Source organism: Salvelinus alpinus, chromosome 1 (assembly GCF_045679555.1).
Source record: "Salvelinus alpinus chromosome 1, SLU_Salpinus.1, whole genome shotgun sequence".
NCBI lineage: Eukaryota > Metazoa > Chordata > Actinopteri > Salmoniformes > Salmonidae > Salvelinus > Salvelinus alpinus.
Window position 1 is genome coordinate 51,245,160 of NC_092086.1, and position 27,449 is coordinate 51,272,608.

The 27,449-nt window shown below is 41.1% G+C and overlaps 1 protein-coding gene across 1 annotated transcript; it reads left to right on the forward strand.

Moving 5' to 3' along the window:
• Positions 1–17,756: 17,756 nt before the first annotated feature.
• LOC139579461 (uncharacterized) lies at positions 17,757–26,840 on the forward strand. The gene is made up of 4 exons (XM_071408153.1): positions 17,757–18,263; positions 22,382–22,687; positions 25,172–25,498; positions 25,796–26,840. Exons 1-4 carry the CDS (start codon positions 17,915–17,917, stop codon positions 26,290–26,292), a joined length of 1,479 nt encoding a protein of 492 aa, XP_071264254.1. The 5' UTR covers positions 17,757–17,914; the 3' UTR covers positions 26,293–26,840.
• Positions 26,841–27,449: the final 609 nt, after the last annotated feature.

The window sequence follows — 27,449 nt, forward strand, 5'->3', positions numbered from 1 at the left end:
AAATTAGGGCCGATGTCAACATACTTGTCTAATCCCTTATCACCTCTCCACAGTGTAGTCACAGGCCAGCTGGACCCACAATGCACTGCAACACGTTAAGCTTAACTGACCAACGGGCCAATTGTATGTGTGGGTGAAATGGTGTTATATTGTCCCATTACAGCTCCCTGGCACGCCTCCTTGGTCACAGTCATTCTTTCCATCCCTCCACTCCTCTGGCCCTTCAAGTCAAAAGTCCATCCAAATCATGCTGCTGCAGGCCCTGCTCCACCTAGAGGCTAAAGAGGGCAAAGACACGCTCTGGCATGTGCTAAAAATTGAGATTTTCACCTTGGGTTTGAAGGTTTAAGTTCAGGACGAGTGGGCGATAGCTTTAGATGGAAATTGTGGTGTCCATCTCATGTTTGATTAGCAAGGACATTTTATCAGGGTTTTTCTTTTTGGCAACTCACAGAAACAGAAATTCTTACTGCCTTATTAGCTATTAACACCAAGAAGTCATTAGGGGCTGACAATTTGGATCCGTCTTTGCTTACGTATGCAGCACCCCCCATTGCTGGCTCAGTAACACACATTTTTTATTTAACTTGAGTATCAGGAAATATTCCAAAAGTGTGGAAGGCAGCTTTTGTGTTGCCACTCAACTCCATAAGGGCGGGGATAGTAGTGATCTGATAATTATCGAGCCATTTCCAATCTCCCTTGTCATGCGAAAATCCTAGAATCATTTGTCAACAAACAGCTACATTATTATCTATCTTTAAATGGTGTTCTTAATGTTAATCAATCCGGATTCAGACCTAAACATAATACCACTACGGCTACCGTGCTTGTTGTCAGGGCTGGGGAGTAACGGATTACATGTAAGGGATACAAAAAAACGGTAACTGTAATCTGTTACATTACCAGCAAAAATATTGTAATCAGATTACAGATACTTTTGAAAAACTAGATGATTACTTGTTGGATTACCTTGAAATTCAGAAAGGATGTTTGCGAGTAAAAAAAAATCTTCTCTGTTTTCTCAATGACATTCAAATCAGCATTGAAAAAAGGCGCAAATTTAAACTATGTCTTCCAATGTTGCGACTGCTGTCGGCATCCAAAGATTGTCCAACATGAATAAACGCTTGGCAGCTGCATAGTGCGGATCCCAGCCTATGGAAAAAAAGTGGGGCTTTTATTGCTCAATCTAATTCATGCTGATAAAATAAAGAAATATATAGTGGACATATACTCAAACTCGCACACGTTTGAAAGATTTAAAGGGGCAATCTGTAGTTGCTACATCCATTTTTGGACGTATACAGATTATATGTATATATATATATATATACACTGCTCAAAAAAATAAAGGGAACACTTAAACAACACAATGTAACTCCAAGTCAATCACACTTCTGTGAAATCAAACTGTCCACTTAGGAAGCAACACTGATTGACAATAAATTGCACATGCTGTTGTGCAAATGGAATAGACAAAAGGTGGAAATTATAGGCAATTAGCAAGACACCCCCAATAAAGGAGTGATTCTGCAGGTGGTGACCACAGACCACTTCTCTTTTCCTATGCTTCCTGGCTGATGTTTTGGTCACTTTTGAATGCTGGCGGTGCTCTCACTCTAGTGGTAGCATGAGACGGAGTCTACAACCCACACAAGTGGCTCAGGTAGTGCAGCTCATCCAGGATGGCACATCAATGCACTGCCAGAGCCCTGCAAAATTACCTCCAGCAGGCCACAAATGTGCATGTGTCTGCTCAAACGGTCAGAAACAGACTCCATGAGGGTGGTATAAGGGCCCGACGTCCACAGGTGGGGGTTGTGCTTACAGCCCAACACCGTGCAGGACGTTTGGCATTTGCCAGAGAACACCAAGATTGGCAAATTCGCCACTGGCGCCCTGTGCTCTTCACAGATGAAAGCAGGTTCACACTGAGCACATGAGCACATGTGACAGACGTGACAGAGTCTGGAGACGCCGTGGAGACCGTTTGAGCAGACACATGCACATTTGTGGCCTGCTGGAGGTCATTTTGCAGGGCTCTGGCAGTGCACCTCCTTGCACAAAGGCGGAGGTAGCGGTCCTGCTGCTGGGTTGTTGCCCTCCTACGGCCTCCTCCACGTCTCCTGATGTACTGGCCTGTCTCCTGGTAGCGCCTCCATGCTCTGGACACTACGCTGACAGACACAGCAAACCTTTTTGCCACAGCTCGCATTGATGTGCCATCCTGGATGAACTGCACTACCTGAGCCACTTGTGTGGGTTGTAGACTCCGTCTCATGCTACCACTAGAGTGAAAGCACCGCCAGCATTCAAAAGTGACCAAAACATGAGCCAGGAAGCATAGGAACTGAGAAGTGGTCTGTGGTCACCACCTGCAGAACCATTCCTTTTTTGGGGGTGTCTTACTAATTGCCTATAATTTCCACCTTTTGTCTATTCCATTTGCACAACAGCATGTGAAATTTATTGTCAATCAGTGTTGCTTCCTAAGTGGACAGTTTGATTTCACAGAAGTGTGACTGACTTGGAGTTACATTGTGTTGTTTAAGTGTTCCCTTTAGTTTTTTGAGCAGTGTACTTTTTACTCCTTACATTTTCCCTGACACCCAAAAGTATATTTTGAATGCTTAGCAGGACAGGAAAATTGTCTAATTCGCGCACTTATCGAGAGAACATCCCTGGTTATCGCTACTGCCTCTTATCTGGCAGACTCACTAAACACAAAATGCTTTGTTTGTAAATGATATCTGAGTGTTGAACTGTGCCCTGGCTGTCTGTAAATTAAAAAAACCAGAAAATCGTGTCGTCTGGTTTGGTTAACACAAGGAATTTTTTTGTGATTTATACTTTTACTTTTGATACTTAAGTACATCTAAAACCAAATACTTTTAGACTTTTACTCAAGTAGTATTTTACTGGGTGACTTTAACTTTAACTTGAGTCATTTTCCCTTAAGGTATCTTTACCTTTACCCAAGTATGTTACATCTGCTCCTGCCACGCCCTCTACTGCTCATTCTGTAACTCCTTGACCTTGCGCCACTCCCCCAGTGCCCTCTCCCTCTGTGTGTGTGATTGTGTGGGCCGGAGACAGGTGTGCTGGAGTCAGAGCAGATCCCCACCAGCTGCAATCTGTTCCATAATCAAGACCTCTACAAATACTCAGTCCTGCCACTTCCACACTGCCAGATCGTAATCTTTGCTCAGTCAGGCTACAGTTCTAGCCGTTTGTTACTATTTAGAGCCTGTTGTGCCTGTTTTCCTTGCCTGACACAGTTTCCCTCTCCGCTACAGTTCTAGCAGGATAAAGAATACAAATATAGTTAACATTATAGCAGCAGCATACGTGGTTGGAGGGTGGGTGGGTGCGTGGTGGTGAGTCCCTTTAGATAGTATTCACACTTTTTCCACATTTTGTTGTGTTACAAAGTGGGATTAAAATGCATTTAATTGTCTTTTTTCTTGTCAACGATCTACACAAAATACTCATGTCAAAGTGGAAGACTAATTCTAAATTTGGTAGTGATTACAGCTGTGAGTCTCTAAGAGCTTTGCACACCTGGATTATACAATATTTGCACATTCTTAAAAAAAATTCAAGCTTTATGAAATTAGTGATCATTGCTAGACAGCCATTTTCAAGTCTTGCTAGAGGTTTTAAAGACGATTTATTAAGTCAAAACTGTAACTAGGCCACTCAGGAACATTCAATGTCATCTTGGTAAGCAACTCCAGTGTACAGTATATTTGACTTTGGGTTATTGTCCTGCAGAAAGGTGAATTTGTCTCCTAGTGTCTGTTGGAAAGAAGACTAAACCAGGTGTTCCTCTAGGATGTTGCCTGTGCTTAGCTTTATTCCATTAATTTTTATAATTAAAAAACTCCCTAGTCCTTGCCAAGCATACCCATAACATGATGCAGCCACCACTATGCTTGAAAATATGAAGAGTAGTACTCAGTGATGTGTTGGATTTGCCACAAACATAACACTTTGTATTAATTTCCTTGTCACACCTTTTGCAGTTTTACAGTTTTACTACTTTATTTAGTGCCTTATGGCAAACAGGATGGACGTTTTTAAATATTTTTATTCTGTTGATCCATCCTCAGTTTTCTCCTATTACCACCATTAAACTCTGAAACTTTGTAGTGACTGAGTGTATTGATACACTAACCAAATGTCACGGCCTGGCCATAGAGAGGCTTTTATTCTCTATTTTGGTTAGGCCAGGGTGTGACTAGGGTGGACATTCTAGTTTCTTTATTTCTATGTTTTCTATTTCTTTGTGTTTGGCTGGGTGTTGTTCTCAATCAGAGGCAGCTGTCTATCGTTGTCTCTGATTGAGAACCATACTTAGGTTGCCCTTTTTTCCACCTGTCTTTGTGGGAAGTTGACTTTGTTTAGGGCACATAGCCTTTAGCTTCATGGTTTGTTTTTATAGTGTTTATTGTTTTGTTCGGCGTCATTTTTATTCAATAAAGGAAAATGTACGCTCACCACGCTGCACCTTGGTCCACTTCCTTCAACAGCCGTGACACCAAAGTGTAATAAATAACTTCACCATTCTCAAAGGGATGTTCAATGTCTGCTTTTATTTTACGTTTTACCCATCTACCAACAGGTGCCATTTTCTGCAAGGCATTGGAAAACCTACCTGGTGTTAATGGTTGAATCTGTGTTTGAAATGTGTGGGGTACAGAGATGAGGTTGTCATTCAAAAATCATGTTTCAACAGTATTATTGCACACAAAGTGAGTCGATGCAACTTATTATGTGACTGGTTAAGCATATTTTTTACTCCTGAACTTATTTAGCTGGCCCTAACAAAGGGGTTGCATACTGACTCAATACATTAAAGCTTTAAATTTCTTATTAATTTGTTAAAATTTCGAAAACATCATTCCAATTTGACATTATCGGGTATTGTGTGTAGGTCATTTACAAAAAGCTAAATGTAATCGTTTTTTAATTCACAATAACAAAATGTGTAAAAGGTCAAGTGGTGTGAATACTTTCTGAAGGCACATGAGTGTATGTGAGTGGGTGAGTCTGTGTGTGTGTGCAAGAGTGTCAGTTTAGGTGTGTGTGGGCGGAGACCTGTGAGTATGCATACAGTTCTTGGTGGGGGTGGGCATCTATTGTCTATCTGTTTAAAATTCTCATTGCTTGGGGGTAGAAGCTGTCTCGGAGCCTGTTGGTCCGAGACCTGATACTTTGGTTCCGCCTACCGGACGGAAGCAGAGAGAACAGTCCATGGCAGGGGTGACTGGAGTCGTTGGACATTTTTCAGGCCTTCATCAGACACTGCTTGGAGTGTATGTCCTGAATGGGTGGGAGCTCGATGTGCTGGGGTCTTCTGCACCACTCTCTGTAGGGCCTTGTGGACGAGGGTGGTGCAGTTGCCATACCAGGAAGTGGTGCAGCCAGTCAAGATGCTCTCAATGGTGCATCTGTTGAAGATCTGAGGGGCCTTGCCAAATCTCTTTAGCCCCCTGAGGGTGAAGAGGCAGTGTCGCCCCTTCTTCACGACTGTGCCGATGTCAGAGGAACATGTTAAGTTATCAGTGATGGGGATACAAAATAACTTATAGCGCTTGACCCTCTCCTTTCCATTCCACTCTGTCGGTGTGGATGGTGGTGCCTCCTTTTCACAATCAGCTCCTTGGTATTGCTGACGTTAATATGGAGAGTCTCTGACCTCCTCTCTGTAGGCTGTCTCATCACTGTCGGTGATCAGGTCCACTACCGCCGTGTCATCAGCAAACTTGATGATGGAGTTGGCCACCCAGTCATGGGTGAAAAGGGAGTACAGGAGGGGACTAAGGACACACTAAGTACACACTAAGTTGTGGGTCAGCGTGGCGGAGGTGTTGTGACCTACCCTCACCAGTTGGGGGCGTCCCGTCAGCAAGTCCAGGATCCAGTTGCAGAGGGAGGTGTTCAGTCCCTGGGTCCCAATCTTGGTGATGAGCTTGGAGGGGACTATAGTGTTGAACACTGAGCTGTAGTCAATGAACAGCATTCTCGCATAGGTATTTCCCCTCTTGTCTAGGTGGGTGAGCGCAGTGTGGATTGCAATTAAAACTGAACAAAAATATAAACGTAAAGTGATGGTCCCATGTTTCATGAGCTGAAATAAAAGATCCCAGAAATGTTCCATATGCACAACATTTTGCGCAAAAGGTTGTTTACATCCACGGTAGTGAGCATTTCTCCCTTGCCAAGATAATCCATCCACCTGACAGGTGTGGAATATCAAGAAGCTGATTTAACAACAAGATCATTACACAGGTGCACCTTGTGCTGGGGACAATAAAAGGCCTCTCTAAAATGTTTTTTCATACAACACAATGCCACAGATGTCTTAAGTTTTGAGGGAGCGTGGAATTGGCATGCTGACCGCAGGAATGTCCACCAGAGCTGTTGTGAGAGAATTGAACGTTAATTTCTCTACCATAACCCGCCTCCAACGTCATTTTAGAGAATTTGCCCCAATTTGGCAGTATGTCCAACCAACCGGTGTCATGAGGGCGAGCGGTTTGCTGATGTCAACGTTGTGAACAGAGTGCCCCATGGTGGCGGTAGGGTTTTGGTAAGGGCAGGCAGGCATAAGCTAAGGACAACGAACACAATTGCATTTTATTGATGGCAATTTGAATGCACAGAGATACTGTGATAAGATCCCGAGGCCCATTGTTGTGCCATTCATCCGTTGCCATCATCTCGTAGGACTTTACCTTATTCCTTTAGTCTTTTTGCACTTACATTACATAAGTGTACATAAGTGTAGCAAAGCACTCTTTAACGGTTCAAACAGCCCCAATCAGCCTTCTTAGTAAACTTTTGACATTTTCTTTGACCAGATACAATGTTATTTCACTGTAAATAGATTAACAACAGACTTTCAGCATGCTTATAGTGAATGGTACTCAATATGTACGGCACTGACAAAAATAACTGATGATTGGCTGAAAGAAATTGATAATAAGAAGATTGTGGGAGCTGTATTGTTAGACTTTTGATATTTTTTATCATAATCTGTTGCTGAAAAAATGTATATGTTATGGATTTACATCCTCTGCCATATTAATGATTGAGAGCTACCTATCTAATAGAACACAGAGGGGTTTATTTAATGGAATCCTCTCTAACGTAAACCAGGTAGAGTGTGGTATACCTCAAGGCAGCTGCCTTGGCCCGCTACTGTTATCTTTTTTTTAATACTAATGACCTACCACTAGCCTTGAATAAAGCCTGTGTGTTTATGTATGCTGATGACTCAACATTGTACACAACAACTACCCCAGCAAGTGAAATCCTTAACAAAGAGCTGCAGTCAGTTTTTGAATAGGTGGCTAGTAATATGCTAGACCTAAATATATTAAAAACATTGTGTTTGGGACAAATCATTCGCTAAACCCTAAACCTCATCTAAATCTAGTCATGGATAATGTGGCGATTGAGCAAGTTGAGGAGACTAAACTGCTTGGTGTAACCCTAGATTGTAAGCTGACATGGTTAAAACATATAGATTCAACGGTTGCTAAAATGGGGAGAGGTCTACCCGTGACAAAGCTCTGTTCTGCTTTCTTGACATTACAATCAGCAAAACAAGTCCTGCGGGTTGTAGTTTTATCTAGCCCTTAAATGTACTCAGAGGGATAATATCAACAGAATGCATATTAATCTCTCTTGGCTCAAAGTAGAGGAGATATTGACTGCATCACTACTGGTCTTTGTGAGAGGTATTAACGTGTTTAAAGTACCAAACTGTCATACATACCCCCCTAAGACATTCCACCAAAGGTCTCTTTACAGTCCCCAAGTCCAGAACAGAGGCTAGGAAACGCACAGTACTATATAGAGCCATGACTACATGGAGCTCTCTTCCACCTCAGGTAACTCAAGCTTGCAGTAAAATCTGATTTAACTGAAAAAACTGATAAAACGGCACAACGCAGACTGTGAAGAGACACACTTACACACACACAAACACACACTATAAAACACACACCCACACATTATTCTTAGCAATGTAATGTAGTGTTGTAATATTATAATGGAGCAATGTAAATTTGTATAATGCTCTTTGCTTTGTTTGATTAAATGTTTTTATCTCTGTTTGAACCCCAGGAAGAGTAGCTGGTGCCTTGGCAACAGCTAATGTGTATCCTAATAAAATACTAAAAACTAAGTGGGTCAAGTCTTCTGGTGGGGGAAAAAAACATAACAATCACATTAAAATACATGATGAAAAAAAGTTACTCTGTGTTTGAATTGGTTTTTTTCGAGGAAACTTTAGGATAACCAATAAAATGTAAATATGTGGTTATCGTAAATGAAGAAAACTGACTATATTAATAGGTCTTCCTCATCTGACCTCCACTGAGTCACAGATTGTTCTTTAGCAGTCACTCCACTGCTCTCACTGAGCCTACTGAGAGACTATTTAAATGCCAAATGCCATCTGTCCACCACAGAGACAAAATATACTAGATTGGGAATGGGTATATTGCATGAGGGGCTGTAATACCCTATTAATCAAAAGAGGAAACAGAGTAGTTGCCATGGTATGTCAAAGAAACATTCCTCAAGCCTGATTGAAAAAAATATGTTATTAAATCAAAATCTAGTTGACCATTTGAATATTTATAGGATCTACATTAAATGTGACTCCTAATTTCCTAAATGACAGATTTGATCAAATTAAATCACACAAACGTATAAAGTTGTAGACAACTCTATAGAGACAAATGACACATTCAACAGCTAAACACTACTACAGGTCGTAGTATTCAGACCTCTTGACTTTTTCCACATTTTGTTGCGTTACAGCCTTATTCTAAAATTGATAAAATATTACTTTTTTCTCAGCAATCTACACACAATACCCCATAATGACAAAGTGAAAACAGGTTTTTAGAAATGTTTGCAAATCTATATAAAAAAATTAAGAAATACCTTATTTACATAAGTATTCAGACCCTTTGCTATGAGACTCGAAATTGAGCTCAGGTGCATCCCGTTTCCATTGATCATCCTTGAGATGTTTCTACAACTTGATTGGAGTCCACCTGTGGTAAATTCAATTGATTGGACATGATTTGGAAAGGCACACACCTGTCTATATAAGGTCCCACAGTTGACAGTGCATGTCAGAGCAAAAACCAAGCCATGAGGTTGGTGAGATGGGAGAACCTTCCAGAAGGACAACCATCTATGCAGCACTCCACCAATCAGGTCTTTATGGTAGAGTGGCCAGACGGAAGCCACTCCTCAGTAAAAGGAACATGACAGCCGGCTTGGAGTTTGACAAAAGGCACCTAAAGATTCTCAGACCATGGCCTGAATGCCAAGCCATGTCTGGAGGAAACCTAGCACCATCCCTACGGTGAAGCATGGTGGTGGCAGCATCATGCTGTGGGGATGTTTTTCAGCGGCAGTGACTGGTAGACTAGTCAGGATCTAGGCAAAGATGAACGGAGCAAAGTACAAAGAAATGATTGATGAAAGCCTGCTCCAGAGCACTCAGGACCTCAGTTTGGGGTAAAGGTACACCTTTCAACTGGACAACAACCCTAAGCAGATAGCCAAGACAACACAGGAGTGGCTTTGGGACAAGTCTCTGAATGTCCTTGAGTTCCCCAGCCAGAGCCTGGACTTGAACCCGATCTAACATTTCTGGAGAGACTTGAAAATACCTGTTCAGCAACGCACCCCATCCAACCTAACAGAGCTTGAGAGGATCTGCAGAGAAGAATGGGAGACTCGATGCTGTAATCACTGTCAAAGGTGCTTCAACAAAGTACTGAGTAAAGAGTCTGCATACTTATGCAAATGTGATATTTCTGTTTTTCTTATTTTATAAAATAGCAAACATTTCTAAAAACCTGTTTTTGCGTTGCCATTCTGGGGTATTGTGTGTAGATTGAGGGGAAAAAAACATTTAATACATTTTAGAATATGGCTGTAATGTAACAAAATGTGGAAAAAGTCAAGGGGTCTAAATAGTTTTAGTTAATGATGGAGAATTTAAAAATATTCCAAGTTTGTATTGTGTTGGGGAAGCTACTCTGAAAATATACACACTGTGTACAAAACGTTCTTTCCCTGACATAGACTGACGAGGTGAATCCAGGTGAAAGCTATGCTCCCTTATTGATTTAACTTGTTAAATCCACTTCAATCAGTGTAAATGAAGGGGAGGAGACAGGTTAAAGAGGATTTTTAAGCCTAGAGACAATTGAGACATGGATTGTGTGTGCTTAACTTCCACCAGTGTGTACGTGTGCCATTCAGTGGGTGAATGGGCACGGCAAAAGATTTAAGTGCCTTTGAACAGGGTATGGTAGTATGTGCCAGGCGCACCGATTAGAGTGTGTCAAGAACTGCAAAGCTTCTGGGTTTTTCACGCTCAACAATTTCCCCTGTGTATCAAGAATGGTGAAAACAGCTTGTCTGTCGAAACGTTGGACATAAATATTTTTGCATCTGAGCTCATAGAGTGTGCGGTTCTCCTTTTAAGTGATCCACTCCGCTAGCCGGCACCTCGCCTAAATAGGTGTGCGTTTCTTTCGCCTCTAGATTATCAAGAATGGTCCACCGCCCAAAGGACATCCAACCAACTTGACACAACTGTGGGATGCATTGGAGTCAACATGGGCCAGCATTCCTGTGGAACGCTTTCGACATCTTGTAGAGTCCATGCCCGGGCGAATTGAGGCTGTTCTGAGGGCAAATAGGGGTGCAACTCAATATTAGGAAGGTGTGCCTAATGTTTTGTACACTCGGTGTAGTTTACCAAGCTACCAATTACTTCACACTGGTGGAAGTTAAGCTATACTAAAGATACCCTTTGAAAAATGCAGTTCACTTAACTAGCGTTATTTTGAAAAAGTAGTTCACCACATCCACACTACTTCGTGATAAATTATCATATCTAAATCTGAAATGTCATAGACTACAAATTGGAATAACTGATCACTCTGGAGTCAGATGTTAACAGAATGTGGAATTTTGTCTATTAAACATAGAAACTGTTTCAAGTGAGAAATTCTTGCCTACTTCCCGCATATTTTATTTTAGAAAAAAAAAGTGATGTGTAGTTCCAGTAGTTAGCTACACAGCTACATGACAAAAAAAAGTTATTAACTACTGAAAACACTACCAGTATTTTAATTTAGTTAAACTACCACCAAGCTACTGCAAAAAGTTGTTAAATTATGTAGTTCCCCAACACTGGTATTGATTTGACTCTTTATCAGTTTGCTGCAGTGTTGGTAATAAACATTTTGTTGGTGATACAGATTATAGGAAATAAGCTATTGCATAATCCTTGTTGTTAACCCCCCCTCCCCTATAGTCTGTATTGGATAGTTAATTGCTCATGCACTTTCCAAAGTATAGCTGAGGGAGTGCTGTGTGACATTTCTGGGGAGTAGCCAAACACATCTGCACAATAATGTTTGTGTAGGGTAGGCCTGTGTGCACTCTGCAACTTAACAGACAGTTTCTTCTCTTGAAAACAAACTGTATACAGGCAGGCAGGCAGGCTACATTTGAAAGTGAAGTTGATTGAATGAAAGTAAAAGTTTTGGTACAAAAGGCATGTTGAGGGATAAAAACAATGGCCTTTTCTCTATTGGTTTGCTCAACTCCTGTGTCCTCTCTCACATACTTTTGAAAAAGGTCAAAGGCAATCGAGGAGAGGCAACGATTAAAAGGAACGTGGATGAAAATGCACTTGTATGAAATGACACACCTCTCCACTCACGTGTCATCAGGCAAATGATGTTTACAGGGGTGGTATCCCAAAATAAATGTGTACAATTATAAAACTAATTTAGCTAGTTGTGAAAGACATTGTATAGATAAAAGGATAGGTTAAGTAGCATATCGTTTTAAAATGTTTGCATGCCTTTCTACTTTGAGAAAACAATATCTGCTTCAAATGGGGTGTGGCAAATATCAAAATTATTTCACAAAGGACTCAGGTAGGATACACATGACAATCCTAATGAAATGTGGCTATTGGAGAGAACACTCTTTGGTCCACCCACAAACACATTTACACCAGAGAGGAAGTGGCAAAGCGTAAGGGTTTACTCCGTCCAAAATATGACCACAAAGTGAGGAATTTTTGCATTGAGGTCAATGAGTGTATCGAATTCGGTCAACAAAAAATGTAGTTGCTCATTTGCTACGTGAGGCTTATTTTACGGTTAGGTTGTTATGAAGGTTGTTATGAATTGTTGTTATGAATGCACTGATAGGTGGATGAACGTGTCATTTCGGCAACTTTGAAAAAACAACAACTTTATATCGGAGTTTTGCCTGTTGTTCACAAGCATATCTGCTCTCTCATTGGCTAGAATGGTCCCACCTGATCTCGCCTCCTCCCATCTTTGAGGACATGTAGTTCCATTGTTAAGGCTCACACATATCGCACCGGATGTGGATCTAGAGCTCATCCGGAGATCGTTCAGTGCCCTGTGATCTAGGGATCACACGCTGTATTGTATATGTCTGACTGCCAACATTTTTAACATGATTCTACATGTAAAATCGGTGCACAAATTACATTCAGAGGTGCCAAGTACTCGAGGCCAGCAAATCCTATTGGTATGTCTGAGCCCTTAGAGCGGTCACTCGATTATAATAGATCACAATAGATAATAGATCATCTTTGTTTACTCTCCTCGGCCACTTATCAGTTTCCAGGTCATGGAGGAGAGAGGAAGGACTTTTGCCCAAATGAGGAAAGGCCCGTCTGGTAGCATACAGTTACTACCACATAGATTTACAAGCATTTGGCTACACCTGCAATAACATCTGGTAAACACGTGTATTTGACCAATACAATTTGAAATGGCAAAAATTGTGAACACACCCTTTTAAAACTCAAATCAAATCTTTCAACATCACGTGAGATGCCTACTTTTTGCAAGAACCAAGATTTTTTTAAAGACTAGCATGAACATTTTCCTCTACTGGCCCCTCCTTCTTCAGACGGATTTGATTCAGGAAGGGTGACTTGTTATTTTGTCATACTACCACACACAAATTGAGCTCCGTACTGCATCGCCATGCGCCTCCCAAATTGTATAACAATGCGGAGTGCTCCATATAGCTCGTATAGCTTCGCATTGACATGATTGGTTGGCGGCAGGAGGTCCTGTATAAACACACACTTCCTTGACAACAGCTCTGCGCTGCTCAACAAAGTACAAGAAGTATGAATGCCCTGACTTCTGCAGAGGCCATATCACCATAAATGCTGGGTCGGATTGACCATGCAGCGGCTTTAAAGTAGAAGCATCCAGCTGCAGTCTGCTCTGAGGCTGTTTGGTCTACAATACGCATGCGTTTCAAACGGTATGTGCGCACGCAACCTGTAAACGTTTTGGTTCCCTGTATCGAGTGAGCCTGTAGCTTTGTTCCAAGGCGTTAGTGTGCTATGCACATACCAGTCGGCGCATTTGCTCTGGTCCAGGTTGTTATGTTATCCACTGTTAATTTTGCAGCGCTATTACTCTAGCTTCTAATGATGAATGTAATTTCACCACCCGACATCCTGTCTCATCTATTATGTCTCACAGCGTCTGTGGCGTGAGAAGGTATCTGCTGGAGCCAGATCCTATTGAAACCAAGACGAGGGAGTGTAATGATCTACCATGATCCTAGCCCTGTTTTCCGGTTGTGAATGGTCGTTTTTTTGTTGTACTGTAGGGTAGAGAGAAGAGCGCGATAAATTCTAGTTGCAAGTGGCGCGCACTTATGTAACGCAGTCAAGGATCGTTTAGTATTTAATTGTTTTAAATGTTTTTATTTAATCTTTATTTAACTAAGCAAGTCAGTTAAGAACAAATTATTATTTACAATGATGGCCTACCCCGGCCAAACCCGGGCGACGCTGGGCCAATTGTGCGCCGCCCTATGGGACTCCCAATCACGGCCGGATGTGATACAGCCCGGATTTGAACCAGGGACTGTAGTGTAGTAGACTAATTACAAAATTCCCATAGTTTAGCACATTAAATGCCATGTAACTTTTAAGGGCAATGAGGAATCTATAATTCAAATAAGAAAAAGGGAATCATTTAAGTGCAGGCCTTATATAATAATAATAATATATTGTGATATAATTATGATAGTAACATAGGCTATAGGCCTATATCTTCTTCACTGACTTAACGCATTATTGAGTTATTGTGTTAGACATAGGAACAGGGAAAGAAGTTAAAGGTGATCTATCATAGCATCTATGTAAACACATATAAATGAAGTTCCTTGAGAGAAAAACATTTTACATTATTTGTAGCTGTAAAAGCATATAAATGAAGTTCCTTGAGAGAAAAACATTTTACATTATTTGAAGCTGGAAAGTTGCTTGTTTACTTACAGACTGGCCGGACCAGCTTACTTTGTGACAATAGGCCTATTCAAAAATCAGTCTTCTAGATTTGGCTTTATACCAAATTATCGTACAACAGACCACGTATTCACCCTGCACACCCTAATTGACAAACAAACAAACAAACCAAAACAAAGGCCGTGGGGTGAAACAGGGATGCAGCTTAAGCCCCACCCTCTTCAACATATATGTCAATGAATTGGCGAGGGCACTAGAACAGTCTGCAGCACCCGGGCCCCCTTCCTACTAGAATTTGAAGTCAAATGTCTACTGTTTGCTGATGATATGGTGCTTCAGTCCCCAACCAAGGAGGGCTTCAAGCAGCACCTAGATCTTCTGCACAGATTTTGCTAGACCTGGGCCCTCCGCTCACCAACCAAGAATTCACAAAATGGGATTTTACAAAAATATTCTCTGTGTACAATGTAAAACACCAAATAATGCATGCAGAGCAGAGTTAGGCCGATACCCGCTAATTATCCAAATCCAGAAAAGTGACGTTAAATTCTACAACCACCTAAAAGGAAGCGATTCGCAAACCTTCCTTAACAAAGCCATCACCTTCAGAGAGATGAACCTGGAGAATAGTCCCCTAAGCAAGCTGGTCCTGGGGCTCTGATCACAAACACAAACAGACCCCACAGAGCCCCAGGACAGCAACACAATTAGACCCAACCAAATCATGAGAAAACAAAAAGATAATTACTTGACACATTGGAAAGAATTAACAAAAAAACAGAGCAAACTAGAATGCTATTTGGCCCTAAACAGAGAGTACACAGTGGCAGAATACCTGACCACTGTGACTGACCCAAACATAAGGAAAGCTTTGACTATGTACAGACTCAGTGAGCATAGCCTTGCTATTGAAAAAGGCAGCCGTAGGCAGATCTGGCTCTCAAGAGAAGACAGGATATGTGCACACTGCCCACAGAATGAGGTGGAAACTGAGCTGCACTTCCTAACCTCCTGCCAAATGTATGACCACATTAGAGAAACATATTTCCCTCAGATTACACAGATCCACAAAGAATTTGAAAACAAACCCAATTTTGATAAACTCCCATATCTACTGGGTGAAATACCACAGTGTACCATCACAGCAGCAAGATTTGTGACCTGTTGCCACAAGAAAAGGTCAACCAGTGAAGAACAAACACCATTGTAAATACAACCCATATTTATGTTTATTTATTTTCCCTTTTGTACTTTAACCATTTGCACATCGTTACAACACTGTATATATACATAATATGACATTTGTAATGTCTTTATTCTTTTGGAACTTCTGTGAGTGTAATGTTTACTTTTTATTTTATTGTTTATTTCACTTTTGTATATGATCTACTTCACTTGCTTTGGCAATGTTAACATATGTTTCTCATGCCAATAAAGCCCCTTGAATTGAGGCTCAACTCGGCGGGAAATCTATCTCCCTCCAGCAGGTGGCATTTTTTCGTTGTTTCGCCCATCAAGCAATGAGTTTTCGTATGGACGTCAATGAGAATGTGGAATTAGGTCAACATATACATTCATGGTTTATTTGCTACGTGTGGTTTATTTGATCGAATGAAGTTTCGTAATGCTTCAGGTTTCACTAGTGTACTGATATAAGTAGGACACGTGACATCCCGTCAGCTTTGAGAAGAAAATAACACTATATCGGAATTGTCTCGAGATGGCTATGACTATTTGGTTCACTTCAGTCAGTAGTTCTGATGAGCCCTTCTAGTTTATAAAACATAAAAATAATGCTTGTGGCTAGAAACTCTAGAGAGAATGTTTAACTTGTCAGCCGAAGTTGGAACTTGGGAGTGTTCCGAATCATTCGTTTAATATCAGAGTGTTTAAAAAAAAATTAACATTAGATGTAAATCTCATTAATCCCACAGATGTATATTTTTTCGGTGAAAATAACAATAAATTACGTTCAGCCGTCAACCTGGCCTGATATTGCGTACACTATCTAGCTATTTCCGTCTCCTTACTGCGGGAGTGAAGGACACTGTGCCCGGTGTAGTTGTGTTGTCTGTTGGCTTGCAGAGCAAACTCCCATTTGAGCAGTGTAGACTGTATGACGGTGGCATCCAAATGGTTACGACCAATATTACAAGTTACTTGTTGTGGAGGCTGCTATCCTACTACTCGAAATAAAATCAAGTGGGATGGACCAAATTGGAGATGGTGACGTTTCTACATGTTATTTATCCTTGCCCATCGAAATAAACATGACTTTCTTTTAGTTTCTTAACTATACTGAACAAAAATATAAACGCAACATGCAACAATTTCAACGATTTTACTGAGTTACAGCTCATATAAGGAAATCAGTCAATTGAAATAAATTCATTAGACCTTAATGGCACTGGATTTCACATGACTGAGCATGGTCACAGCCATGGGTGGGCATAGGCCCACTCACTTGGGAGCCAGGCCCACCCACTGGGGGAGCCAGGCTCAGCCGATCAGAATACTTTTCCCCCACAAAAGGGCTTTATTACAGACAAAAATATTCCTCCGTTTCATCAGCTGTCCGGTTGGCTGGTCTCAGACGATCCCGCAGGTGAAGAAGCCGGATATGGAGGTCCTGGGCTGGCATGGTTACACGCTGTCTGAGGTTGTGAGGCTGGTTGAACGTACTGTCAAATTCTCTAAAATGACATTGTCGCCGGCTTATGGTAGAGAAATTAACATTAAATTATCTGGCAACAGCTCTGGTGGACATTCCTGCAGTCATCATGCCAATTGTACACTCCCTCAAAACTTGACATCTGTGGCATTGTGTTGTGTGACAAAACTGCACATTTTAGTAGCCTTTTATTGTCCCCAGCACAAGGTGCAGCTGTTTAATGATCATGCTGTTTAATCAGCTTCTTGATATGCCACACCTGTCAGGTGGGTGGATTATTTTGGCAAATGAGAAATGCTCACTAACAGGGATGTAAACAACATTTGTGCACAACATTTGAGAGAAATAAGCTTTTTGTGCATATGAAACAATTGTGCACAAAATTTGAGAGAAATAAGCTTTTTGTGCATATGAAACATTTCTGGGATATTTTATTTCAGCTCATGAAATATGAGACTAACCACTTACATGTTGCGTTTATATTTTTGTTCAGTATAGCTGCATGCTGCAGTTGCCATCTAGCCAGCATAAACTAGCTGGGAAGGGTTTATCAGGACGACTGACTGAACTGAATCGTCTCCACACTGCACTCTCACGTGCACGACATATCCTACGTCATAAATGTGGGCACCAGGCGTGTCCCTATACCCCCGCCTGACTGGAAACACAATTGGTATTAATGAGATGGGGGAACTTTATTGCGTTTGCACTCGTGATACTACGGTAGCATCCAAGGGGCGTACACACGATGTGTTGATAGAGGTAGCTACTTCTCGTGTAAATCAATTGTGTGCTGACTTCTATTTAATATTTTTGGGGCGTTGGGGGAAGAATGAAAGAGGTCTTCCACCAAAACGGACGAAATCATGAACGGCGCCGTATACATTTCGTTTTTTCAAGGTCAGCTGGAATCTGCACTAGAGGAAGTAGTGCAAGTCGCAGTACAGGAAATAACCAAGACTGTTGGGTCAAGCTTGACTTCTATGTTAATGAAAACGGCCGTCAAAGAACAAGAAAACCAACGACTTAAGTTAGAGCTTCAATCACTGGAGTTTGAATCTAATGGGGTAGAAAAAGGAGCCGAATTCAACCGTGGCAGGGAAGACAACGCCGCCACGGATCAAACAAAGCCCGAGACACACACCCCCAGCCACAGCGCAGAGCGCGGCGTGCACGCAAACACTCTAAGACTGGATCAAAAATGTCGAGTAGTGGGTAAGGTTACTAGCTAGGCTAGATTACTACCATGGCACCTAGAGGTTTCATTTTATACGTTTGAAACACAAGACAATAACACCATTATGTAGCCCTACAGTCTGTTTGATCGTAGACCTTTTGTTTATGTTTCTGTGGCACAACGTATCCACACACTTCGTTTACATAGTGTTGAAGTCAACCACAAAAAGGACAAAGCACCAGAATCTTGATATGGGTTTCCGCATAGAGCGGCAAGTCTTGATGATGATAATAAGCAGAGTTGATATGTTAAGATGACGTGCAGTAGTAGCCTGTAACACACTGAGAATCAATGACCTGTGGTAAAATCTTCAGGATATGAAAAACGGCTGTTTTTATTTTGGTTCTATTACCTTGGTGTTTTTGTTTCACTTGAGTTCTGTTTGACTCAGGCATGTGTCCTTGTGAACAATGGTCTCTTGTCTCAAGAGGTGTACATTTGACAAAATTGGCCTCCTGACACTTAATTATTGTTATCTGTGGTGACATTGTTGCCATTGAGAATGTTACAATGTACAGTTGTGGGATGACAACCAGTGACAACATCACCAACCTTGTCACTGGTTGTGTCGAGCAAACGGTTCACTGAAAGGCAGCACATCCATCCTCAATCATTTTTATTGACTATTGACCGATTTTTATTGACTATTATTGACTACCCCTTAAAACATTCTTCTCTAATTGAAGATGGGTTGTGATGAGAGGACTATCAGTGACGTTATTGTTGTTGAGCCTCTCCTTAGTGCTGGCAGCAAAGGAATGGATGCCCCCCCTATAATTCTCCAATGAAAGTCACAAGTGCAAACCACACCCACTCAGTTCTTAGAGGGGATACATTTAGGGAGAGGAGGGGTGTGAGATATAAAAGGGGGCAGGAGGAGACACTGGGCAAGCTGTGTGTCATTGTGCCCCAAAATGCTGAGGCCATTGGCAGGCCTTCAACTCAATTTGCACATTTTGGACAAAGCTGAGGCTGGAGCTGTGCCTCGCCACTTAGCATATAGCCGTGGCTCTTATTTAGGTTGTGATGGCCAGGGAGGCCATTTTGATGTAGGTAAATTAATCCTGGCAGCAACATTCATACTTCAGACAGCCACACAGGTAGCTCCTCATACCGTGCATGATGTCACACTTACACAACAATTAGGCTAGTAGGCTTCTTCTTCTCTGACTCGGCTCAATTACTATTTATATCCTGTGGTTTTAACGAAAGGGGCATTTATAGAGACCATGCTGCACACAGTTTTCACTATTGATTTCCAACTTGATTTGTTTTCTTCCTCGGGGATTTGGACATGTAATCCATTCTCTTTTCTAGTTATGTAAGTTACATTTTTATTTAACCTTTAACTAGGCAAGTCAGTTAAGAACAAGTTCTTATTATTATCAATCCCTGTGTGTTTGTAAAACAAACCAGGTGTGTGTGTGTAAAACCCTGTTTGCTTTGTCAAAACGACATTGTAGATCTAAGGTTGCCAGAAACCAACTAGGCCTATGCTGTCATTGTCTGCAGCAGCTTGGTGCTCTGCTGCTCACAACAGCTTTCAAGCAGTTGCCATCCCACTCCTACTCTAGTTAAATCACATCAATGAGTACGTTTACATGCACACAAATTTTATATTAAACTGATTTATGGCAGAAGCATTAATCATGTAAACACCTTACTTTACTTATCTTAATCGGTGTACGGTCATAATCGAAGTAAGCATGCGTTGATTAAAACACCTGGTTTTCTGAGCAATCTGAATATTTAGGACATGTCAACAGCGTAATCGGCGTTCCAGCAGTGTATTTGGGCTACGCATTTGCCAGCACCGGTAGCGCAAGCCTCCTTTTTATGCGCAAGTGAATTGAGTTTGGAAAAACTGAAAGTATGCATCTTAGAAATTGTTTTCACATACAAACTTTATATGTCCAAACTTAGAACAAGTCTTCACAAAAGTAACATGGTCACTGTGGTAGAACTTTTATTTTGATTGCTGATTTGTTGTTGTCTGATTTCAGATGTCATGTAAATAACATTATTAGTGAAATTGTTCTTCATTGCAAAGCATGTAAACACTTTAAAGCTGCAATATTTAACTTCTTGTGCGTCCCGACCAAATTCACATAGAAATGTGAGCTACTTATCTGTCACTCATATTGAAAGCCTAAAAAAGTGGTAGATCTGTTCCATGTGCATTATTTCTATGCTTCCCATTCTTAAGTTTCATTTTTGTGTCTTTTGGTTTTGTACACCAGCTTCAAAAAGCTGAAAATACAATATTTTTGCGTTATGGAAAATATCTTTCACAGCGGTTTGGATGATACAATTATTCTCTACACTATGGTTGCTTGTTTTGTCACAAACTGAAATTAGGCGAACTATTCAAAAAAATTGTTTTTCTTTTTTTCTTCTTCTCTCCAGCACCCAGGAAATGGCAGAGCAGTTTCTGCATAGTGCATCTTTAAAAAATCTATTCTATTAATCTGACTATCCACAATCTTATTATTGTGTGCATGAAACTGTGATTAATGACTAAGTAGTTTAGTTCAGTTTATTCTCAGCTTTATCTGTAACTAAGACCTAACACCATCTACGTGTGGCGATAGATTTGTAAAATGTTTTCTCACCATGTTTTGCACAACTTGTTCTACATTTACAACTTGTGGTTAAGAATGGGGTGGGAGTCATCGTGTGTGTGTGTGTGTGTGTGTAGGCCATTGTGTGATTCAGCATGTCGGCTAGGCCTAGGCTTTCTACTACACAGGTGTTAATTCTTAGAGTAGCCTGGCTCATTTGTCAGGTATCATCATGGAGATATTTGCACTACAGTGTATGTGATAAATAATTTTCTCTGGTTAGAGATGTTTGAAAATATCAAGTGTGGTAATTGATTTAGCTTCAAAACCATTATGGGATCGGTGAGAACTTTCTCGACTATTTCAGGGAAATGTTTACCACTCCCAAATTATACCTATTGCAAAGGGGGACATGACAGAGCTATCTGAGCAATAAAGCCTTCTTGTGGTATTATAAATAATTCCTTTCAATATTTTACTGCTCTATGTAAGTAGATTTAATTATAGTAATGCACTCATATTGAATATAACTAATTTATTGTCATTCCCGCCATGGATGAAATGCCTAATAAAACCTGCCTCACATTGTAAACTGTTTTGATTGGTTGCTGTTACAAATACACCAGTCCCAAACTGAGAAATTGGCATTTATAAGGAAAGCTCAAATATGTCTTTTCTGGGTCTCATATGGTTGTTATCAATCAAGTGATTTTCAGTCTGGCAGTGCTACAACAATTCAATCAAGAGCCATGGCTGAGATCTGTAACTTTTGAGTCGTTGTATTGCGTAGGCGAAAATTAATGCCCATTGCTGGTTGCTAAAAAGTGGTTCATCTCAAAGGATGCCAAGTAAAATTCATTATGGGATGACAATGTTTTTCTTAGTGTTTTGGGCCCCCCCAAAAAAGGGGCACTGTGTATGTGTAACATATGTAGGCTAGAGAAATGCTTATGATAACAATGCTGTACAACCAAGGGCTCTCAGGGCTAATTTGTGTAAAGCAGGCATGGACATTCAAAAGGACTCAATGGCTGTTGTTTTTCCAATTCTAATGGCTGAGCCTAAAATAGACCTTAACATTTTAAATGGATGAGGCACCATTTTATCCAAACCAAATTTGGAAATAGTGTGGTTTGTAATTTCATTGCTCAATGCACTTTTGTGTTTGATTAAAACCGCTACACAAATAATTGCAGCCTTAGTCATTTGCATAGTAAAAAGAGTCGTTTGGAGAGACGTTTCCTTGTAAGGATACAGGGTTGTTTTTGCCTACTGTGTTCAACAAATATCCTGTAATGACAGCATTGTGCACAACGCATTTATTAATTTTTTAACCTTGATCAGTGGCAGCTTTCAAATGTGTCACTTTATCTACAAACATACCAGCCATTGACCTATGCCTCATTATTTCCTCTTTACACACAACAGGTTTTTATTTCTACTTTCCTGTCCATTATTTACATAACTATTTCCTTATCATTAAAGACAGTAGACAAATTCTGATGACTATTTTGTCTCCATGTCCTTCTCTGCAGGTCAGCTCAAGATGGTCATGGAGCATGTGCTGGAGTTTGCTGTGTGCGAGCTGACCAAAATTGTGGAGGCCAGTTTCGATGACCTGCTCCTGGAGCTGACCGGGAAGGAGCGGGAGCACATCGCTCTGGAGGAGCAGTTGCGCCACTTGGCGCACCAGGAGAACAGGAAGGGCGGGGTGTCGAGGAGGAGTGGGTCGGAAAACAACACAGCGTTCCCCAGCGGCTCAGAGGACACCCGGCAGGAATCCAGAAACGTCACAGTCAAAATTGTCCGAGGACAAAGAGAGCAAACGGAGACAACAAACGGTCTGTGTTTTAACCTTAACATGATGTTCTAGTCAACATGATAATCAACTCCATGATTTATTTACAGTCCCAAATGTAACACACACAGAAATTGGGGATGCTTGCTATGATACCAGTCAAATTCCACAGCACTGGAGGTTATGTTTTCTTATGGAAAGTGCCAGGACACGGCACCTCCTCTGCCTATACATTCAATTACTCATGAGAGGCCAGTAACTTCCTGTTCATATGTTTTCAAGTTGCAACTCAATCCCACAGGGTAAATCCATTTGAATTCAATCACTTTTTGAGAGCAACCCTTTTGATTTGAATGAAACCTTCCATACATATTTGCCCATTGTAGATGTGCTAAGAAAATACCATGAGGCATCCATGTCTTCATCACTGGAAAAGATAAACGGTTGAGTTTAATTTAAAAGCTTACAAACAGGGTTGTCAAACAATTTGATAATTCCCTGTGGAAAAAGTTGTATATTTTTGTAACTTTAAACGTAAATATATATTTTTTTCTTCAAATTCTCGTGTTGTATCTTAGACCCTATTATACATAATCTGAGGTTTTTGTAGTGTGCCCGTCATCGGTTGAGACACAACATGCTCTTGAATACAGCATGGGTGTCATGTTTTAGCTGATAAATGTACAAAAACTGGAATAAAATTGACATTTCTAACATGCAACTGGTACCACAAAGATGGTTGGAGGTCCACACATCAGAGAATGTTGACTTGAATGGGAATATCTGTTTTAAATTATACTGTCAATCCTTCATAGGAGACCTATTGAAATCATAGAAATATAGTTAATAGACATAACCATTTAATTTGACAGTGGATGGACCGGCGGCAGTCTTTCTGGTACTAATTAGAAGTAAAACATTCCATTTAAATGTCAATGGTGTAGCAGCTAAATTGCAGTGATCTGAAGGGACATGTCCATTCTGATTTCTATGATTGAAATTACAGAGCATGTTGTGTCTCAACTGATGGCGGGCACAACATAAAAACCTCAGATAATGTAAAGTCGGGTCTAAGTTACAACATATGCTAATATGAAGAAAAAAATTGGCACACGCTTTTATATAATTGACTTTAAAGGTACATTTTAAAAACTTCTTTTTGTTGACATTTGTTATCGAGAAATTGTAAAATAGTTTTTTGTAAGGTTCTAAATGATATCAAACTCAACCATTTATCTTTTCCAGTGATGAAGACATGGATGTCTCATGGTATGCAAAATGGGTCAACTTTGAGCACCTTTTATCTCATGAATGTTTTGGCATTCACGTCGCAAAAGTTACTTTCTGACCACTTCATCCTTGGGCAAACATGTATGGAAAGTTTTATTTAAATTAAAAGGGATGCTGTCAAAAAGTGATTGAATTCAAATGGATTTACACAACATACTAAAATGAATAGAAGGGTATTGTTAATCTCGGGCACACTTCATTTTACGAGCTGCTATTTTTCTTGATTGATAGATTGGTAATGACCTAATAATGAAGGTTATTTTGGGAGTCATTCTATATTGAAACAAGTGCCAGTACATACCAGTTGGTTACCAATTGTGTGGAATTCTTTGAATTGCCAGAAAGTACACATATTTGCCAAGTGTTTACTCAGACATAACATGGTAATTATCAGTTGAAACACATCAAGTGTTCCCTTCATTTCTGGTGCTGAAAATAAGCTTGTGTCTAAGTAGTCAGTATGGACTAACCAGAGCACCGAGGCCCCATTTTTCAAAATAAAAATGTTCATGTGTTTCATAACCATGTAAGCCATGACTTTCACACACCAGTCCTCTGAATCACTTGAACTGGTCAATTGACCTATTTAGTAGCTGTCAAAATGGTGAAGCTCCCCTGTTATAGTTAACTATTAACCGTGTCAGTGCCAAATAGTTGCTCCAGTTAAACCCCTGCAATCTGTTACGTATATATGGCGCCATGTTAGGTATGCCATGTACAGTAGATATAGGTTTCCCTCTACTCTTAAGAGTCCAGTCTTATACTTGTGCTGGTAATACTGCTTAGATATTATTAAGCCGGTTCACTATAAGCAAACACTTCCTATGTGTATATTGCCTTGGGTCTCTTAATGTAAGCATTTTTGTAAAATGGATCAGTATTAAAATGTGCTGCATTAGAAATAACTGCTATAATGATGGAAATAATCACTGAATGTGTTAACTGCTTCTTCAGGTGCAATGATGTAGGAACACAAACATGCACGCATGCTGTTTTTATAAATATTTGTCAGTTTTTGTATCCACATCATGGATAGGTTTTGCACTTTTATTCCAGTTCAGTTGTCTTGTACTCAAGCGTGTTTCGTCTCTTTCTCCCTCTCTCTCTCTCTCTCTCTCTCTCTGGGCAGACATTGACAAGAAATCTGTCCTGACCACAGCCCGTATGAATTGTACTTGTTTTCTAGTTCAGGTTTGTCTTCTCAGATTTGTTGCTCTCTCTCCCTCTCTGTGTGTAGACAGTGACAAGCAGGCTGTCCTGACCGTAGCCCAGGACTGGGTCCCCATCCTGGACAAGGTGTTTGGGCAGAAGTGGTGCAGCGACCTGTGGCAGATCAAAGAGCTGGCTTCAGGGAAGGGGGGTGAGGAGAGGACTGGGGGATCTGGGCTGGGAATTGTGGGCTCCTTCCCCAGTCTGAACGCCCTGATCCGTGAGAACCTGGAGCCCTCCCCCACTAGCCCCCTGCAGGACCCCCAGTGGATGCCTCTGGAGGACATGGAGGTCCTCTCCTCGACCTTGGACACTCCGCAAGACCCTCCTGCTACCATAAGCACCACAGCTACAGGTGTGCATGGGAACTACTGAACTGATGTCCCTACGTGACATGGCCAGTTGCGTGCATGCTTACTCTTAAGTCCCATGACTCTTTATGCTTAATTTTGTATTATATTTAGATACGTGTTCTCCTTAATGTGTATTCTCTTAGTCTAGTACAAAACAAGACAGCTGTAGCTTCCTTGTCACATCGTCCTGGACCAATTGGATTTCCTTCCCTATTATTAAAAACTCTGTCAGCCTTTATTGCCTTTAATCTTCATTTCACTTGCTGTCTTTTATTTCTATCCCTCTGTCTGTGTTTCAGTTGAGGAGTCCCTCAGGTCTCCGTCGATGCTTCACCGGCTCCTCACACTCCCCGCGCAGCTCCTAGAGGAAGACGAGGATGAGAGCGCAATGGAAACCATCCCCCTGCCCGCCGAAGCTTCCCCTGGCAGAGCAGCTGTGCGACGGCAAAACACAGAATCGCCTAACCAGAGCTGCCCATCTCCTCCCAAGAAAAAGGTTGCTGTTTCACTGGAGGAGGAGGAAGAGGAGGAAGACGAAGAGAAGGAAGACAAGGCGACGATGACGCTGGACTCAAAGGTGAAGACCGTGCCTCTCAAAGGCAGGAAGGCTCACGAGTGTAAAGAATGCGGCAAGAAGTTCAGCCGGGCGCCGCTCCTGAAAGCTCACCAGCAGACTCATATCACCACAGCAATGGCGATGACGCCAGCGATTTGCTGCTCAGAGTGCGGGAAACGCTTCTCCCAGGCATCCCGGCTACAGGCGCACCTACAAACTCACACCGGGAAAAAGTCCTGAGCAGATGGAGAAGTGAATTGGAAGATTGAAGAGAAAAAAAAGAGAATTGGAATCAGTCGCTCTTCAGTCCATATCTCACAAATAGCCATATTAGTAGCAGGATGGTCACCGGTATTCGAGTTCATACATTTGAGTTCACTTTAAGTACCTTACAAGTCGGGAATCAGAGGCATTTTTTTTCATGTTGCTGATTTGAAGGTACAGTTTTGCTGTATGTTTCTTATTTGTTACCACCATTTTGATTCCTTACATGTGGCGACAAGGTAAATACTTTGTAATCATTTGAGATTGGATCTGGCTGGTAGTTGTGGTTAGTATCACAATTTTACATTATGTATAGCATGGGACAGTGGCGCTCACAACAAGCAATGAAGTGACCTTTTTAAGTGGTCTTTTTAGTTTCCCCAGTATACTTTTCTACATTTTTGGGGGGAATATCAAACTGGTCTCTTTGTGGTTTATTATTTCACATCAAGGTTATTTGCTATACCAGAGGCCATAATCTTGGCTTTTGTGGACTGCAATTTCAATAAACATTACACTGATTTGTGAGAATTGTATCTTTCAGTGGCAGAGGCATTGTCTCAAGTCGAATGTGAATCGCAACTCGTCTTTTTTCCGGTGCTACAAGCAGTGACTCACTTTCAAAGGGCTTATGTGCCCAGGGTAAAGGGGGAGAGAGATGGACTGCTGGAGTCAATAGCAGATGTAATACCTTTGTTTTGCTTACCTCTGAATGTGAATCTCTGTACAGATGGAAATAACCTGGTATTTCTCTTTACCTTCATGCAATTCACTATTTACAGTCCTCACTCACTTTGGCAGTATTTTTATTTTTCACTCAACATAAATACCTCCTTAAAAACACTCAAATAATAATGTTTGATAAAGGTATTGTTACGTTGGTAGCCCTTTTTTTTGTTTTTATAAAGAACCACAGATTCAGAGTCTGCAGACCTCTAGTTGATGACTAGCACAAACTGTGTATATCCTGTCTGTGTATATCCTGTCTGCCCTGGAAGGACCATTCCTGACAAGTCTAAGAAGATAGTGAGGTAGAGAATGGAATCTTGCCCTCGTGCTGATTGTGGAAGGCTGGATTCTCAAGTGTCATGCGAAGTAGAGAAATACCACATTGATGAGAAACACTTTTTGGT

What these genes read in the sequence shown, in the direction of transcription:
- LOC139579461 (XM_071408153.1), top strand. Translation starts at nt 17,915, where the DNA reads ATGAACGGCGCCGTATACATTTCGTTTTTTCAAGGTCAGCTGGAATCT. An exon ending in TCAAAAATGTCGAGTAGTGG is followed by an intron (nt 18,264 to 22,381) that starts GTAAGGTTACTA and finishes CCTTCTCTGCAG; the next exon opens with GTCAGCTCAAGATGGTCATG. An exon ending in GCAAACGGAGACAACAAACG is followed by an intron (nt 22,688 to 25,171) that starts GTCTGTGTTTTA and finishes CTCTGTGTGTAG; the next exon opens with ACAGTGACAAGCAGGCTGTC.